We start from the raw sequence: 17,954 nt of genomic DNA on the forward strand, positions 1-17,954 counted from the left end.
AGTTACGTTCACCGAAACACCACGTCTCGTCTGTCGGCAGCTTTCGTTAAATCATTTAATTCGATTTGATCCTTTGGAAACGAAGATGTAGACAAGAGCAGGCTGTCCACCAACGACGTTACGTAAACGAGAGCACAGAAGAGAATCGCATTATCTCACAAGACACAGATGCCCGGCAAGGAACGCCGCGTGTTCTAGCTCCTCGAATTATTCCCTTCTCGAGCGCTTCTCTCCTTCTCTCTCTCTCTCTCTCTCCTCAATGTGCCGCTTATCTCACCGTTGTTTTAGTTAGCACCTATTAATGCGTATTTGGTGTAAGTACAGTTTGTAATAAGATGAGACAATCCGGCTAGAACAGACCTCAGCTTACCCTGATCTGCGTCGGAACTCGCATCTTATTAACGGTATTATATTGTCTCTACCGCCGCGATCGCGATCTCGTAGCTTTAATTGTCGGTGCTATATTGCGATGCGATAGTTAAATATTGTAAATTTACATATAGAAACTGCTAAGCGCATTATATTTCATTATTATATTGTCTTCTCTCGTTTTATTCGTCTGCCTTTCACCTTTTTGCCTTTTGATCCCCTCCCTACCTCTTGAGTGCTGTGGATGCATGCATGCGTCCGACGAATTTGTTCAGCTTATACTTTTCGCACAAGCAACAGTTATCAACTGCGATGAATATTTATATTCCTGTTTTTTTTTTTTATTTTAGCAACGACAACAACAATAACAACGATAACAAAGCGACATTTCGTTTTTCTCGGTTATTCGTTGTTCGTTGCTTTGAATTTTCCGAAAAGTTACACTTTTAATCGCACTTTTGACGCACAGCCCCAAATATTTCGTCCACCGAAATGATTTTAATCTGAAAAAGTTTCGCATTTTAAAAATTAAATGCATCTTAAATCCAAGATCATATTTCTAAGTTGTTTTATAATAATATTATTCGCGTCGGAGATTTTTCACGGGTATTTATCTAAGATATATTATCTTAAAAAATAATAAGTCACTGTTCTCTCTGGTTTATTTTACCGTCGCGAGTACATCGTCGTAAATACACTTCGAAACGCTTCGATGTCGTGTTAATGAATTTGAAATGAGTATGATAAAAAGAACGACCTTTTCGTACTACTTATTATTTGTAGCCGCGATTAAATTTACCGTGATTCCCGATGGTGTTGGTATTCCCGTGAAATCTCGCTCCTCCGAATATAAACGCACCTCAAAAATAGCAGTGCAGTCTTTTAGACGACCCGCGTATTTTCGGAACGGTGTAATTATCGAACGTAAGATGTGGGTAAGAGCTTCAGACGTGCAAACACGACGACAGTCTATGAATAACGTGGCCGTGCGCATCGGGATGTTCTTCTCTCCGCGCCTCATCGGATTTGACACGCGAGGCTTACGCGCCGTGTGGAGATCGGGAGATACTTTTCGGGCTCGTTTTAATGGCCAAGCTTGAAAGTAGGGTTGAAGTGCCTTCCACTATTAGCGGCGGAGCGATTAATGATTGGGCCGTGCGAACGGAACAGCTGCTCGCGGAATGGCGGGCTTACCGTGGAAAATCGCCTAATCCTGTGTGTATCTTATCCGCTAAAGCGCCAACGTAGCGCGATTGCCGATTTCGAGGACGACGCGCGTTAAAAACGGCGAAACAGGCGGCCGGAAAATTCAGCGGAAAATTCCCGTGGCCGTCGGATTTTTCGGCGATCCGAAACGACGCTCGCGTCACTTTATTCCCGTCTACGTGGGGGATGACTTTTACGGACGCGCGAAGAAGTCGCTCGGTTACCCGCGTCATGCCCGACAGGGTCGGAAAATCGCGCGGAAAGGCGCGCGCAAATTACTCCGTTAATCCCGATCGCAGCGGTATAATCGACGTCTCCTCCGGCGCTTCAATTTTGATCCCGCCTAAACGCGACCTGATTTGCACTGGCACGTATAAAGCGCTGTGGTGCACGCTCGTGGAAACGCGGAACTTGTGTACACACGGTGTTGTGCGAGCACCGAGATGTTTGCACTTGCGTATAAACAGACGTGTGTGCTTGCGTGCGGACGTAAATCGGTCGCGGTGAAATGACTTCGACTACGGGATGTGTCGCGTTCATCCGTTCAAACGGTGCTTTCCAGCGTACGAGTTTCCTTCGACGAGGTACCGGCGAGATCCCGGCTCGTCGAGACGCGTGTTGCCGCGAAATTGAATTCATCGTTGCGCCGATGCGAAAATCCTCCTCGGGTTTTTTAATCGTCTCTCGACGGGCCGTCGCCGCGGGAATTCGCGGGAAACTTTTCCAAGGTACGCGAGCGAGGAGAGCTCCTGCGTCTTCGTAAGAGAGCGCATTGTTTCGCGGGACGATTGATACGTACAAGACCAGGTGCTCGATTAGGCGGAAGTTTCGCCAAGTGATTCCGCTCCGAAACGGATCGTTGATAATCGGTGCTTTCGTTCGGCGCATCGCACCGCATCGCGAACACATTTGGAATACGATTGCTCGGCCGGGATTATTCCGAAGAGGATAATGCCGAAGGATCGGTCACGATAGGATTAATACGGCACAACGACGCGGAATTCTGCGGACCGCATGCCAATTATACATCCGGCTTTATGATGCTGCACGGTTAACGCGCTTGTCCGGACGCTACGGAGCCGCGCTAATCTTATCCCGAACGCGCGACGTATTGACAGAGCCCATTCCGCGCAACCTCGTCGCCGAAATCCCCGTCAGTCCATCGCGCCCTATTGCGCCGATTTCCTGCAATTTCCAATAATCGTTAAACGCAAGACGAAGTCCCTCGATCTTGAAGCGGCCAACCCTCGCTGAGATTCAGCGGATCCCACGGTGATCCCGGGCGCTGATTAGAGAGAAAGAGGAAGAAAATCCATCTGATCCTACCGATAATAGCGAAGGGAAGGAAAGAAATTTACACAGAAGGGAAACGACACATTCCGTTTCTCTCTGTGCGTGCTTCCAAAATCGAAATAAAGGTTGCAGGGTTGCCGGTTGGACCCCGGTGGGACCGTTTGAACATTTGGTCGGTGGGATATTCCGCCAAGGTCGAGCGCATACTTTCTCGGGTGCTGATTAGAAAGAGGGAGGAAGAGAGTGTGAGAAAATCCACATAATACTGATAATCCGTATTACTGATAATCGCGAAGGGGGGAAGATAAATTTGCACGGAAGGGAAGCGACACCCTCTGTTTCTTTCTGCGGGCGTTTCGCCTCCTGCATAGGAGAACTTGGCGCGAAAATCGAAGGTATAAATTGCAGGGTCGCCCATCGGATCCCGGTGGGAGCGCTTGAACATCCGATCGACAGGATATTTTATGAAAGCCGTGCGCGTATTATCTCGGGCGCTGATTAGAGAAAAGGAGAAAGAAGGGGGGGAGAATCCGTCTGATTTCGCCAATAATCACGAAGGAGGAAACATAAATTTGCGTAGGAGGAAAAGTAATGACACACTGTCTCTTTCGGCGTGCGTTTCGCGTCGTATGCACTCTCTGAATTTCTTGGAGTGAAATCTCCACTCGAAAAATGGAGTGACAGCCAAATAACTCGGATTAGAATGACCTTGCACTCTTATGGAGTGAATTTTTCTGTGACGTCAAGTTCTTTTCAATTCACAATTTCAGTTTACAATTTATTACACTTCATACGGAATGTGTATTTGAATAAAATAATTTTAAAAATTATTTCTCTTCTCAATATTATTAATAATTCCTCTCCCAAATAAAGCGTGAGACCTGGAATTCGAATGTGTCGAAGTGTCGAAACCTCTTTTTCACGATGCTGATTGTCTCATAATCCTTCTCTCGACACGAGTCGTTCTTTGCTTCAAATCGCGGCTGACATCGCGGAAAACATTCACTTCAATCGGATATTTCTCGCTCGTTTAGAGTGAAATATTCACTTTACGGCTGGAGTGGAATATTCACTCTTGCGAGAAGTGAAATGTCACTCCATTTCGAGTGGCAGTATTTGCCCTATCCCTTGGAGTGAATTCTCATGCGTTTGGAGTGAGATTTCGCCCGGAAAAATTTAGAGAGTAAAATTTCGCGCGAAAGGCGAAAATAAAAATCGCAAGGTCGCCCGTCGGGCCGCAACGGGAGCTCTTGAACATTCGATTGGCAGGGTATTCGGTCCGTGTGCGCTCTCACCGTTTCGGCAAGTTCCGTATCTAACGACGTTTAACCACCGTGACCCTTGATTACGGGGGGGGGTAGCAATTGGGCAGTGATTCTCCGTCGATATCCCGCGAGAACACGATCTTGGGAGAAAGGTATCGCGTTACCAGTCGCTGCGAAAAGAGGATAACGAGAGCGTTCCCGTGCCCTTAACGACGCGTTAAGGGACGGGCCCGGACACAATAGCCGAGTCGATGCCGATCGTTAACGCCGCGACCTCAGTGATCCGGCCGGCTTATCTTCGCGCGCAGATCTCGCAGACTCGGGCCGCGCCGCCGTTCTGCCCGTAACTCGCGTCACCGACGAAAAATGGCATACGATCCTTGTAATCCGGGTTAAAAAGGGCGGATATATATTTCGGCGCGTTGCCGAAAGGTAGCCGAAGGGTGCGAGTGACTTTGCGGATGACATTGAAATCTTATCCCCCGTAAACCCAATATGCAAATCGCGCGAAAGTAGTCGCAAAGTTAGCGAGTTAGCTACGTGACTTTTGTGCGAGGGTCAGTATTCTCGTGCGGCGGCGATCGCACGAAAATTTTGCAAAGCAGTCCCGCTACTCGCAGAAACGCGCGACTTCCGCTTCCGTCGGCAACGGAGCGATTGATCATTAACGCAATAAGTTCGCTCCGTTGATTTCGAGCGTTCGTCGGCGTGCAACTAATTTTCCGCGGAGGCCTCAACCTCGACCTCGTCCGGTTAATAAGCCCCGATGTTGTACCACCGCGGGGTATCGCTGTCTTCGAGTCGCGCGCGCGCCCGCCCGTCGACACACTCGAGAACACGGCGCGATATAATGAGAAGTTCGCGTGACGCGTAATAATTAAGTTTCCCATCGAGTCACCGCGTGCCGGCCGGTGGCGGAGCAACAAACGAGCCTGGAAAGTCCGGAAGTCGATCCGCGGGGGCATTTTTAAACTCTTATCCGGAAGGCGCGAGCCGCTCGCGCGCCAGCTCTCCCCCGTCGCAAGTTCGAGTCGAAATTTCCCACGCGAATTTAAAAGCCCCGTGCCGGAAACGGGGGAAAAAGGAGGATACACCGACAGGTGGGGGAAAGGGAGAAGCGCGGCCACCTCTAATTAACAGTCTCGTTACTTTCCGATCATTTCATGACGAGGGCTTAACTCTGCGCGGCAGCGCGCGAGTTTTACCGTCGTACGCTCGGTTTTACCGTCGTTTTTAACGTCGCAGTCGTCGCTGTCGTCGGGCTCGACGACAGTAATACGAAGCTTTTTATACGGCGCGTGTCGAGAGAATGAGCGAGAGAGAGAGGGGGAAGTTTCACCCTCATCGGCCCAACGAGTTTCATTAATCATCTTTCGGGGCAGAACGCCTCGTGCCTCATTAGCGCGATATTCTCCGATCGAATCGTATTATCCGATGACGGATCGGCACCGACGACACGGCGTCGCACCTCCGACGGGACCGTCCGCGAAACGTCTCCTTTTTCTCGGGGGCTAATGAGACCCGTTATCGTGGGAAATCGCGCCGCTTCCGCGCCGGATGCGATCGAACGCAAACTTTTCCCGTGGCGTGTGTCTCTTCGCCCGCGATTGTCCATGCATCTCGAAGAGCGAGGCGCGATCACGACTCTCCCTTGGACTGGAAGGGAATTTAAACACGCGGATTTCAAACTTGAGATTCCTCTTCCCCGGAGATTCCTCCTCGCGTGTTTGCGCGAACGTCGTGCCTCGAAGAGACAAGTGTATTCGCTCTCCTCTTCTCCTCTCGCGTAAAGGAAAAGTACCAATACTCGGGCATGCACCTAAACCTGGACATTCTTATCGCTTTGGGTTTTAACCCTCGAATATCAAGGTTCATGCAGTCACACATGTAACAAAATGAATCGGATCCGACTGGTAGAAACATTTTGTAGTCTTTTCAATTAATTTTGCCGATTAGGCACTTTTTATTCTCACAGTAAGTTAGGAAATATTAATCTGCTGGATATTCAACTTGTTAGTTTTCATTAAGAAACAATAATATAATAATATAAATACGTAATAAAATAATAATAAGGAGATAAGAAGAGATAGAACTTTATTTGAAAAAATTTTATTAAATAAAAATAAACGAGAGAAAGAGAATTATTTTCTTATAATTGGTCAAAACGTAATTAAAAATTATTATCATTATTAATTTGTGACAAGTAGTTCGTTAAAAAATAATAAGATAAAATGATTAATCGAGAAACAGTGACGATAATAACAAAGTGGGTCGAATTCGAAAAAATGTTCCGGGTAAGGGAATCAGATCTTATATCGTGCAAGATAGTGCATTTCCACTTACCTTACACTACCAGTCGCTGCGGAAAGACTGGCTTGAAAGACTCACGAAACCACAACACGTTATGCTTCACCAGCGCGTGTGCAGAAGCATCAGAATACGGCTCCGGCCGGACCTAACTTAACCTTGTTATTCGAGAGTTAACTACTAATATCTAAACTTCGACCATGAATATATATACATATATTTTGTATACGCGTATATTCTACGCTGAAACTTTATACATATATATTCCTATTTAAAGGGCAAAATAACGAAAGTATCCGTTTTTAGGGGCGCGTCCGAATATTGGAATATTTTACCTTATTCGTTCGCGACGTATATCGAATTCGCGGATGGATATCGTAACACGATCCGGTAAATGAGATGCGTCGCGAAAATTAGAGCCGACAGTTCACGCTCTCTCCCCGTCCCGGCATACACGTCGTGTAATATCAAGCGCAGTCATTTCGGAACTCATTACGAGAATTACACCTCCGCCCGTGCGTCCTCGCGCTGTGCGCGCCCTGTCAAGCGTTGCTTTAGACGTATTGTTGTTGTCGTCCCGATGAGCAACGCGAAGTCACCGCGTTGCCATGCCAATGATAGCACAACACGAGTGGAACACGAAGACACGACGACAACGACGGACAGAACCTTAGGAATCGCGGGCGCGCGCACCGCCTACTCCTCATTCGCGACGATTTCGCCCCGTGCGCGGCCCTAGCACGCGCGGCGACTCTGACGTTAATTAACGGCCGAATTTTTCCCGCCGTCGATGACGACAGTGTTGTTGTCCGCGTCGCTGGTGTCAAACACGTGTAGCCGACTCGTGGAAATGGGCGCATAAATGTCACGCCAATCACGCGCGGTAATTACACCGCGCGATATCCGCCACTCGAACGTGGCGCGTCGCATTACTTCGCGACACGATGCACGGCGCGTTGCGGCGGGCTCGAATTAATGATGTCGAAAAACAACGCGCGCTCTCACACGGCCGGAAAATAATCCGACGCGCCCTTTAAGGTAAAAGCACCCGGACGTGTACTTAAATCTGAACATTCTCATTAGTTTGCTCTTTAAATACGATTATTAGATATTTCAACTTTTAACATGGAATATATATGTATATACTATGCGGTTGAAGTATTGGACTGATCTTCGGGGGAAGATTGAAAAAAAAGAATTGTTTTTCTAATTTAACCCCGGTAAAAAAGAAAACAAAGATACGCAAAAAACAATAAAACTGTGCAAAATGTGTCAATATTAGCATAAATAAGCGAGAAAAACGAGAAGAGATTACGCGCGCGCGAACATTCGTACATGATTTCATTAAAAAAAATTCTAGAATTCGTCACATAATAGCGGAGATACCAAGAGGATCCATGACACCACTTCTCTTCCACCGCTTTCTCTTCTATATATTCGTGGTCGATGGTTTAGATGTTCGTAGTTAAAAACCAAAACAATAAGAATGTGTGCGTCCAGATTTACGTGCAAGCCCGCGGGTATCGGTGCTTTTACCTTACACTTCTCCCCCTTTTCTCATAATCTCGGGGACATTTTTCATTCGCGCGTCCTCGCCGCCCCGCGTTTATTCTCGAACGCGGGCTTGCGATGAAAAAAAAAAAGGAAGGAGCCCGTCCCGCGACGAGCGACGACAATAAAGACGATAACGCGGACGATGAAGAGGACAATGGTTGAGAAAGGACGGACAGCGGCGTTGGATAATGGAAAGATCATTATTTTCGCGAACAAAGTCCCGCCGGGAGAGCCGTTGCTCGCGCCACGTCGCCGAAGTCGACGTCGTCGTCTTCGCCTGAGCGCGAAGCCGAGCGCGCTCGCGCGCCTTAATTAACACCTGCCCCAATTAGAACCGACGAAAGACTCGGCGCTTTGACTTTCTCTTCTGCGAAACCTTTATGCGTGTACCATCGTCTCGCTTGTACCGCGTCTCTCTTTCCCACGTCTTATCACGACGGCGATGGCGGCGACGGGGAGGCTCCTTCCTGCTACTTGTTTCCCCGTGAATAAACGGCCGCGTAACAGTGACCCGGTTTTCGTGATACGACACAATTTACCTGGGCGACGACACGCGCGCGTTTCGGGCAAAATTGCGGAAAAGGGACGCGATGTTTCGGGGACGTGTCGGGCAATAGGGGAAAGTAGGGTAAAGCTGGGATAGGGACACGGAGGCGGAGGAGCGCGAGAACGTCTCTCTCTCTCTCTCTCTCTTTACCCTCGCGCGGAAGAAGAGACGACGATGAATCGCTGGAGGACGGGTACATTACCGGCGCGCAACATCTTGTCTGAGACTCGTCGAACGTCGCACAGCTTCTTTTCCTCTCCCTTTTTTTTTTATCGAGTGCCATTTATTTCTCAGTCCCGGCACGGGAAATAGGCGGTGGCCGTCCGGTTTTACCGCGACGCGCCGCTCTTTCTCGCGTACCCTACATACAATTTTACCGCGGGTTCGGTCGTTCCGGTAAAATTGTGGAAGGAGCACGTAGTGTGCGGCCGCCCTATAAACGCGCCGTAATTTCAAGGCGTGGGTCGCGCGTCGATAATTTCTCGCGAAACGGGGACAGGACACAGTCTCTCGCTCTCTCCTTTTCTCTCTCTCTCTCTCTCTCTCTTCCTTTCTCTCTTCGCTCTGCGCTATCACCCTTCGCCCCTCTGTCTCTCCGAGTCCGTTGCACTTCCGCCGTTTCTTTCCCTTTTTGCGCCTCGATTTGTCAGGGGTATTAATCGCGAACGCGATAATGTCGTTGCTCGTGCTTCGTGCATGACAAACGACACCGATATGGCGTGCCTGCACGAGCCGCGCGCGCGAGCCGTTAAACGGGAGAATGTATTTATTCTACGTGTTTCACGAGCTTTCTACAAATTAACTTTCCGCGGTAATGGATAGACGAAGAAGGACGGAGAAGAAGAAGACGGAGGAGAACGGGGACGAGATGAGGAGAAGGAGAAAGCGGAGGAAGGGAGCGACGTCGGTCGGAGGCGCGCGCAAAGTGCATCAAAAGTTTCGCGTCTCGCCACGCGTTATCCAATTACCCCGGAATCACGTACGCCTCGTAACGCCCTCAATTATCCGTGCCCGAGCCGTAGGATAAAACCGACCCCAACCTCGGCCGACGGATGGAACTCCACGGACGGCCGCGGTGGTAACAACCGGGAGCGTGGAGATACTCATCCGCAAAAAGCGAGCCGGCGAAATCGAGCGACCACGCGCCCGCTCGTTTAGGCGACGCGGCGTTTTCGACGCGTAACATAACAACGAGACCGACCGGCCGGCCGGCCGGCCGGCTTCACTCCTGTTTCCACCGCGACGGGGAAGCGTGAAACCTCCCGCGCAAATTAGAAAATCTCTCGAATGCGCACCGCTGCAGTCCCGCGGATATTTCCGTCCGCGACGACGAGATTGTCAATAACGTTTTCGGTGTACCTACGATGCGCGAGCGAAATCGCTCGCAACAACTAGCGAACGCTCCGAGATAGACAGACAGATAGTGAAAGAAGGAGACGGGGGGGGGGGAGGCATTCGCAGAAACTGCACTGTGTCGACAGCGTTATCAATCGCGAATACGCTCGCGAGATCGAAGGGAATTTCAGGGAACCGCGACGAGAGCCGCGAGAACGGAGGGGGTGGAGGTCCCGCCGCTGCCTCCGCAACAGTCCGATGCACCTGCAGCTGCGTGTGACGCTTACGTTCATATTTTAGAAAACTTTTTTCTCTCCTTGCGGCGATGCGCTGCAACCCGAAGCCTTCACACACACTTAAGAACCCTTCGCGAGGGGCCCGAGTGTGTCGCGTCGCATGCAAACGAAAGCAACCTATAGGCAGGAAGAGACGAGTGCAGGCCGCGGGGGTGACTGCGGCGACGACGACTGCGGTCGCGACGGCCGTAGCGCCGGCGACATTTTCCCCCGGTAACTTTCGAGTACCGGGAATTTGAATCATGCACACGGCTTCCTGCTACCCTCGCGACGTCGGAATCGCACACTCGGAAAAGCCCGGGAAATCGTTCAGTAGTAAGTGACGTTTTATTAATGGCTCTCGCGGGCCTCGCGTTCACTCTAGCGAACGCGTACGCGAATTCGGTCTATCTTTTTCTTTCTCTCTCTCTCTCGCTCTGCTCCTTTCTCTTTCTCACGGGGGGGTGCAACAAAGTGAGAATTCAGCGTCACGCGCGTCTGAAAGTTTCTGCACGGCTCCGGGACAAGGGTGGACGATAAAACATACCGGCGAGAGGAGAAACCGCGAAACAGCGAAGATCCGCGCGCCGTCTCGGCGAGCGAAAGGCGCGTCCGATGAAAAATAAATAATCGAGTCGCGTCAAGGTGAGAAAGAAAGAGAGAAAGGGACGGGGCACGTGTGTTGTGTGTGTGTACGTTGCGTCCGTGCGCCGCGTGCTTTTTGTGGATTCCGCCGGTTTATCGGCCTCTGAGCGAAGTTTATCTTTATCGGCTGTAACCCACGGAGAAGAGGTTAACGTTATCCCATGGCCCGGCCAGGTCGATGCGCCGTGAAAAGCGTAAGACTCGCCACGGTGACGCGACCCTTCGGCTTGTCTGAAGGTGAGGCGCCGGGAAAGACGCACGGCCGGGTGGATGGACGGACGGGCGTGCGGACCCGATACCCCTTCGTCTGCCCCGATCGGTCCCGGCGGTGTTTGACCCCGTCGAAAAAGTTGCTGCGCTCCCGGACGGAATTTCAACTCCGCCTCGGAATTCCCCTGGAACGGGGAGAACGGTTTTAGTCGGCGACACGCACGCGTAGACGCGTGATATTTCACTCGGAGAATGACGAGAAACGACCACCACCCTCGGGCCTCCCTCGTCGCTAAATAATATTTCGCGTAGGACACTCTACGAAGCGAGTCGAGTTAGTTCCCGGTCGGCGCGCGGGGTAAGCGAAAGGGGAAAGCGTATCGCGGCGAGGATCGGCCGATCGTCCGACCGGCAAAGTTACGTAATTTGCGAAATACCGTTCTGTCGTTCGCGCGAATTCCGCCCCGGCTTGTCGGGCTCCTCGAGCGAAAGCTCGCCTGCTCCCCTCTGCCTCCAAATACGAGAGAGCGGAAGAGCTGACGGAGACGAAGCGACGATAACGTTCGCTCCGGATAACGTCGAGCTCCTTCGCTGGATGGAGGGTTACACTTTTTTTTTTTCCTCCTGTCGTGAGTCGCGCGAGATAATGGACGTCAATCGGAGAGCCCGCGAGAGGTTAATATTATTAAACAACGTCGGTTAAGCGGCGGGAGGGTATGGAGCGAGATCTGGGACGAGATCGTGTATTGTGTAAATGTCTCGAAGAGCGAGAACGCTGATACGGAATGGTCCGTTGTGCGCTCGAGGCGGCCGCGCGAACAAAGGCGGCCGCCGGTGGTCTCCTTTTCTCTCGCTCTCCTTTTTTTTTTCTATTAAACGGCCGAGCCCACCGCACATCAGTCTCCGGGAGGGGGATAAGATTCATACCGTAAAGCGGCTTAACATTTGTCCACGGCGAAGCGAGATGAGCTCTTGGCGGCAGGACGGACTCCAAATACATTTCCGCCGGGGCGCCGTTCCGCTGCGGTCTACCTCAATTTCAACGTTGCATATTGCATGGCTGCTCGGGCTATGATACTTGAAAAACATTATTCGACGTATGAGCGCACGTACGATCGCGCCACGGTCGTTCACTCTCGGCGAGATTTAATCTCCCGGAAGCGCTGCTCCAACGCAATTACGGCCTGCGAAGGACGCGGGCCTGATAAGTAAGAATTATTTATTATATCGTCCCGCTGCATAAAAGAAAAAAGAAAGAGCTTTTTATCTTACTGTCGCGCGTGTACCTGCTTCCTGTGACGCTGAATGCTATCTCGACGGAAGTGTTGTTTACTCGGACGGTTATCGCTGCCATCGCGAAGGTTATGCATTTTTTTTGACGACCTGAATGTCAAAGGCCGATTAAAACGCATCCGACGGCCAATGACGAGAAAGGTCGCCGCGCGATGTTGCAAAATTACTTAAAATTAAAAAACAAGATTCGTGGATCAATAATGCGCGGTAGCGCGTGTTTGTAGTGTATAATCCATTAAAACGCAGAGGGGGCGGGGGGGGGATCGGAACAAGAGANAAGTTATCACGAGCGGAGGAACTTTTTGGATCGCATAAATATCGGCGCGGAAGCTCGCGCGTCTAAGGTTTAAACATCAGATATACGTTCGCGAAAGATTAAGGAACCCGAGAAGCCGGAAGGGACTCGGGAGAATTCATTTAGATGAGACCGCTGCGGTTGAAATCTGCGCGTTATGGCGCGTACGAGAGAGAGAAGGAGAGTGAAGGGGGGAAAGGGGGAGCTGAGAATGCGAGGAGGGAGGGGGATCGGAACAAGAGAGCCGTGGTGATATTCGAAATTGCCCGGAGAAACTTTGAGGAGAGAAAACGCCGTACAGAGATAAAGGTAACGGTGCCGTTAAAGCGCTTCGGAGCTCTTTAACGATCATTAACGCGAGCGGATGATCGCGCGCGCGGTGCCGCCACCGAGTGGAAGCTCGCATACGCGCGAGCGAAATTTGCGACGTTCAAAGTTTCCACGCCGAACGTAGCACGCTGGTGAACGGGGCGCGAATCCGGGTTCGCGCCATTCAACCATCCCCGCGCGGGGGGTAAGTGACGCGGGGAACGGCGGTGTCGCGTAAGAAGCGTGAAATTCGCGGAGACGATGAGACGGGTAGTCCGCGGGTGCCGTCGCGACGAGAGAAAGCGCGACGCGCGAGGAAACGACGACGACGGTAGCGGCGACGGAAGAACTGACGGGGGGGGAGAGAGGGGTGGAGGGACGTGTACAAAAGACGAAGGCGACGAGGACACGAAGAGCGGAAAGAAAAATTCGGAGCGGGTGTAGCACGGAGCAGAGCGGAGCGCGTAAAGCCGGAGCGCGGCGGGAGGGTCGGAAGGCGGCAGCAGCAGCAGCGGCGGCGGTGGAGGCGGAAAAGGCAGAAGGCCTCGAGGAAGGAGGAGGCTGACTGATCGCCGGAGTAGAGGAGAGAGAGCACGCCTGCGCGGAATCCCCGGGCGGGCGCGGGCAGTGCCACCGGAGGCCCGGCGGTTTCAGAGCTTCGCCCGGGACGACGAACCGCGGACGAGCCGAGTGCGGGAAACCCGGTCGCGCGTACTACCGACCGACCGATCTCACTAGTAGACGGTAGTAGTGTTCGAAGGGTTACAATCGCGGCGAGAACGAAAGGGAGGGAACGGGAAAGGGGTAAACGGGGGGGTGAACGTCGACGAGAGAGCACGTCGGAGAGGATCTCCGTGAGCTTCGCGTTGGTGCGCGTCGTCTTCCTTCACGTCTTCCTCGCGAGTAACGGAAATCATAGAAGCGAAAGGTGCCCTCATCCAGGGCACACACAGGGGGGGGAGGGGTGACACGAAGCCCCCTGCGAAAGTTCCGACAGAGTACAAAATTCGGATATACAGAGGAGACCGTGAGAGAGAGAGAGAGAGAGAGGTCCCCGCCGCTTGCGTCACGGTGAAGAAATCCGCGCGCGCGAGATACCCAACGGCAGCGAGATAATGTGATATCAGTGTATCGCCGGAGAAGCGGAGAAGGGAGAGAGCGAACGCGAGGAGATCGGTGGAGGTGCGCGAAACGACGAGAGAACGAAAAGGGGGTTGCGACGAGGACGAGGAGAAGAGTGCCGCCGCTCGCTCTCGGGGAGAGTATGCGCGAGTCCTGGTAGCACCGGTCGGCTGGGGGATGAGCGCGCGGACGACGACGGAGGTTTAGGTGGAGGTGCGCCGCGAGGAAGGTGCACCCGGCTGGCTCCAGCTGCCGCGTGTTCCATGAGATGTCAGTGGACCCGTCGCGAACAGTCGCTACGCCGTCGTTGTCGTCGTGATCACCATGAGGAGGTCCTCCTACGTCAACTACTACGTCCTGTGCCTCGTGTGCTGGATCCTACTAGGCATTACCGGTAAGCTCCGGAAGCGACACGTCTCGCTCGCGTCATCGCTCACCGGAGAGAAACCGCCGTGCGTCTTCCGCGACCGAGTCATCTCGCGAGATGAGAGGGAGAGAGGAAACAGATGGCGACCTCGAGAGAGAGAGAGAGAGATGTGTTCAAGTGCGCCAGGTTAGGGTTCGCACGAGAGAGAGAGAGAGAGACGACGCTGATAGTCGCTCTCGATTCACGACGACGGCGGCTCGAACAGGTCGTGATCGAGCCGTCGATGTGCCGTCGTAAGGACTGCGGGGAGGCGGGGCTCCGTGGAACTCGCAGCGCGGATGGATCGATCAGATTTTGGGGTGTAGCAGAGTACGTGCATACGTCGATCCGGCGTCGCGCGTACCGTACGACTTTCGACGCGATCGCGATCGCGCGCCCGCGACGACCCGAAATCGCGGGGGTGAGATCTCTCGAGGATCGTCGAGGATACGAGGGAAAAAGGACGGAAGACAACCGAGGGGGGAGACAACCTCCGGTCCCGGTCCAGGACCGTATCTAGCGCCACCCTTGTTTGTCGCGCCGCAGCATTGTGCCTCCCTCCACTCGTTCTCTTTGTCTCTTTCTCGCCCTATCTCAACCTGCTTCTCTTTCTCTCTCCCACACTCAGCCATACACACACATACTCTCTCTTTCTCTCTCATACCCCTTGTTCTCGTTATCTTTCTCGACAACCTTCTCTTTGTCCATCCGTCCTCTCCCCGTCGTCGCTGTGGGATCATCAACGTGTCGTCTCGATGATTCCGTCATCGGGGGACGAAGACGAGGAGGGTGACGACTACGACGGCGGCCCCGCGTTCCCCCCTTTTCTCCGCCGTGGCGTCGTTCAGGGACGTGTCTATCGATTTCATCTCGCGGCTGCATCACCGCGATGCGGTCGTGTTTTAAAGCCAGGCTCTCGTGATACGAGAACAGCGTCGTCGTGTGTCGTTCTCTCGAGTGACGCGCTTTATATGCGTTGTTACACGCGCGTACTATTTACGAGATGGCCGAGCTATCGTCGAGACGTTTCGCGACAGGCGAACGACTCTCCGTGTCTGTTCGTAAAACGCAGAAACTGCTCGAAAGGGCCGAGCTATCCTCGAGTAACTTTCGAGAACAAGCGACTGGTCGATAAACTATCGTTTAACCGGGCTCAGCTCTTGCCCCCGATATTTCGAACTCGGCCTCTCTCGAACCGCGAGAGGGACGATTTCCTTTCTTCGTTCCCAGCGGAGTGCTCATCTCGGAAAGTTTTTATCTCGGTGGAACGAAACTAAGAAGCCAGCTCCGGTCAGCGTCGGTTTTCCCAAAGGTCAGCGGTATCTCGCGTCGTTGGTTAAGCGAGACGACGCGATCACCGTTCGCGAAGAAGCATCGCGGACAGGCCGATTAAAAGATGACGAGCCCGCGTCTCTTCGGCGAGGCATGATCAATTCTGGGGGCAACGGTGCGCGAGCGGAAAATCCGAAGCGGCGATAAAATCGGATTATCAACGTGCAGAGCTCGGCGGCGGCGTCGTCGCGCGTCGTCGGCCAGCTTATCGATCGCCGCATCGATGCAATCGGCTCGCAGCCCTCCGACGTTGCCGCGACCGTTTGTCGGATAATTTACTCCCCGGTCTTAGTTGGCCGGTCTCGAGTACGCGTGTAGTTTCCTGTCGACGCGACGCTAACTGAAAAGCACGCTAACTGCTCTTGACTACGAGAGCACGAGGAGTTCGCGCAGTTTCAGCAGACCGATAATGGCGGGATTATTCCGGCGTCGACTCCTCGATGCCGTGTGTGTGCACTCGCGGCACCTTCGATCCCAAGTACGTTAACTGCCGAGCGCGCGAATGAGAGAGGCGTGTGTAATATTGGTGTACGGAGCGTTGATTATACCTCGCGGTGATTAACCGCGAACCCGCTCCGGAAATGGAGAAGTTCGACGCGCTATCGCCGCGTCTGCCACCGTTCGTTCCTGAACCACTTACCGCGAGACGCCGCGTCTCGGGCGGCGCGCGCTTTCCTATCTCTCTCTCTCTCTCTCTCCCTCCCTCGTTCTCGTTTCTTCTCTCTTACGCGAGGAAAACGCGCTCCGCTCGCCACTCACGGAAATTTCGGATGTATAAAACAAATTTATGGAACGTAAATGCGACCTCAATGGGCACGTAGGCGGCCTGTCGCTCGCGCGGGAGAATGTACTTTGGAAATTGCGTTTCTCCTCGAAAGGGAAGCACGAAGTGACAGCAGTTCCTGTTTGTTCGCGTTATATTTATAACACCCGCGCATATATTTATTTCGTGCGCGTGTGTGTGTGTGTGCGTGTGTGTGCGAAGGGAATTATATCAGGCACGGATATGGGAAAAAGGTTATTATTTTTATGTAAATGTCACTTACGTGTCTTCGGATTAATCTTGGCACAAGGAACCGGATTAAAATTACCCGCTCACGTCATAAGGATATTTCAATATAAGAGACCGTCGTTGTCGTCGGTGGTCGGCGAAGGGTTATTATAGAATCGCGTCACGTCTCGCCGGGAAATAATCTTTCAGGGGTCCAAAAACGGGGATTTATGCGGCAGTTTAGTACACGATGACGTCATAAAAGTGCACGGGCACGCGTACGTGTCGTTCTGATAAAGTGGGAAAGGAAACACGGCCCTCCCGGACGCGCAGCTTGCCTCTCTTCCCTCTCTCTCTCTCTCTCTCTCTCTACACATCGGGTAGCTTTGTCTCTCGGGAAATATACGATTTTAGATCCGCCTTCTGTTTCCAGAAAATTTACTTCTTCCTGTCTCCTCTCGCCTTTCCCCGGCGATCACGTTCCACCACGCTCGATTACGCGGCCGGGGAAACGCATCGCGGAGAGACACCTTCGCGACGTATCGTTGCGTGAAGTGGAATAGATTTATAAAAAGGCATTCCTCAGATTTCCGTAATGGTCTCCGTTCCTCGCGACAGGTTCCCTCCGCGGACGTTACCATCCGCCACCCCCTATTTTCATCCCGGTATATATTCTTCCCGGCGCTCGCTGCTCGGGAGCGAAATCGCGCTTTGATCGACAACGGAGATTGAACCGATTCCGCGTCCCCGTTCGCTCGCTGCGGATCCTCGTATTCCTTCGAGGGATGCGGCGCCGCATACGGTCCATTTCTTCACGACACTCTTAAATAATGCACGAGAGAATATCGTCGTGTCGTCGTCCAGCTTTACAGCTTTCGCCGGCATCTCCACGGGGGCGGCGGACAGGCGGGGGCGAACGTGATCTCCACGCACACCCTTCGCGAGAGGGTGCCGGCGCAATCCGACTTACAAAACGCTCGGCATGAATAATGCACCTGCCAGTCGTCGGCCGCTCGTCGTCGCATTTGCGCGTCGTCCGGCGAGATGCATAAATTCTTTTCCCCGTTGTTCATCAACGAGCGCGCTTTCGACCGCCGCCATCGCATTACGAGATCGTACACTTGGTGTCCACGGTTACAGTCCTGCGATAGGACACGTTGTTCCGCACTCTGCCCTACCCCCCGCCCCCCCCCCTCTCGG

The 17,954-nt window shown here is 52.6% G+C and overlaps 1 protein-coding gene across 2 annotated transcripts in view; it reads left to right on the forward strand.

Moving 5' to 3' along the window:
- The first annotated feature begins 13,577 nt into the window (after window positions 1–13,577).
- The window catches only part of LOC106745168 (neurotrimin-like), a 19,305-nt gene continuing 14,928 nt past the window's right edge, over window positions 13,578–17,954 (forward strand). For both annotated transcript variants that reach the window (XR_001374509.1, XM_014620503.1), the window contains exon 1: window positions 13,578–14,419. Coding sequence is in view for 1 of the 2 variants with exons in the window: in XM_014620503.1 (XP_014475989.1) it covers window positions 14,350–14,419 (70 nt within the window). In the remaining variant the exon portion in view is untranslated. The remainder of the gene's footprint in view (window positions 14,420–17,954) is intronic.

Source organism: Dinoponera quadriceps, unplaced genomic scaffold (assembly GCF_001313825.1).
Source record: "Dinoponera quadriceps isolate SergipeBrazil2010 unplaced genomic scaffold, ASM131382v1 scaffold1425, whole genome shotgun sequence".
Lineage (NCBI taxonomy): Eukaryota > Metazoa > Arthropoda > Insecta > Hymenoptera > Formicidae > Dinoponera > Dinoponera quadriceps.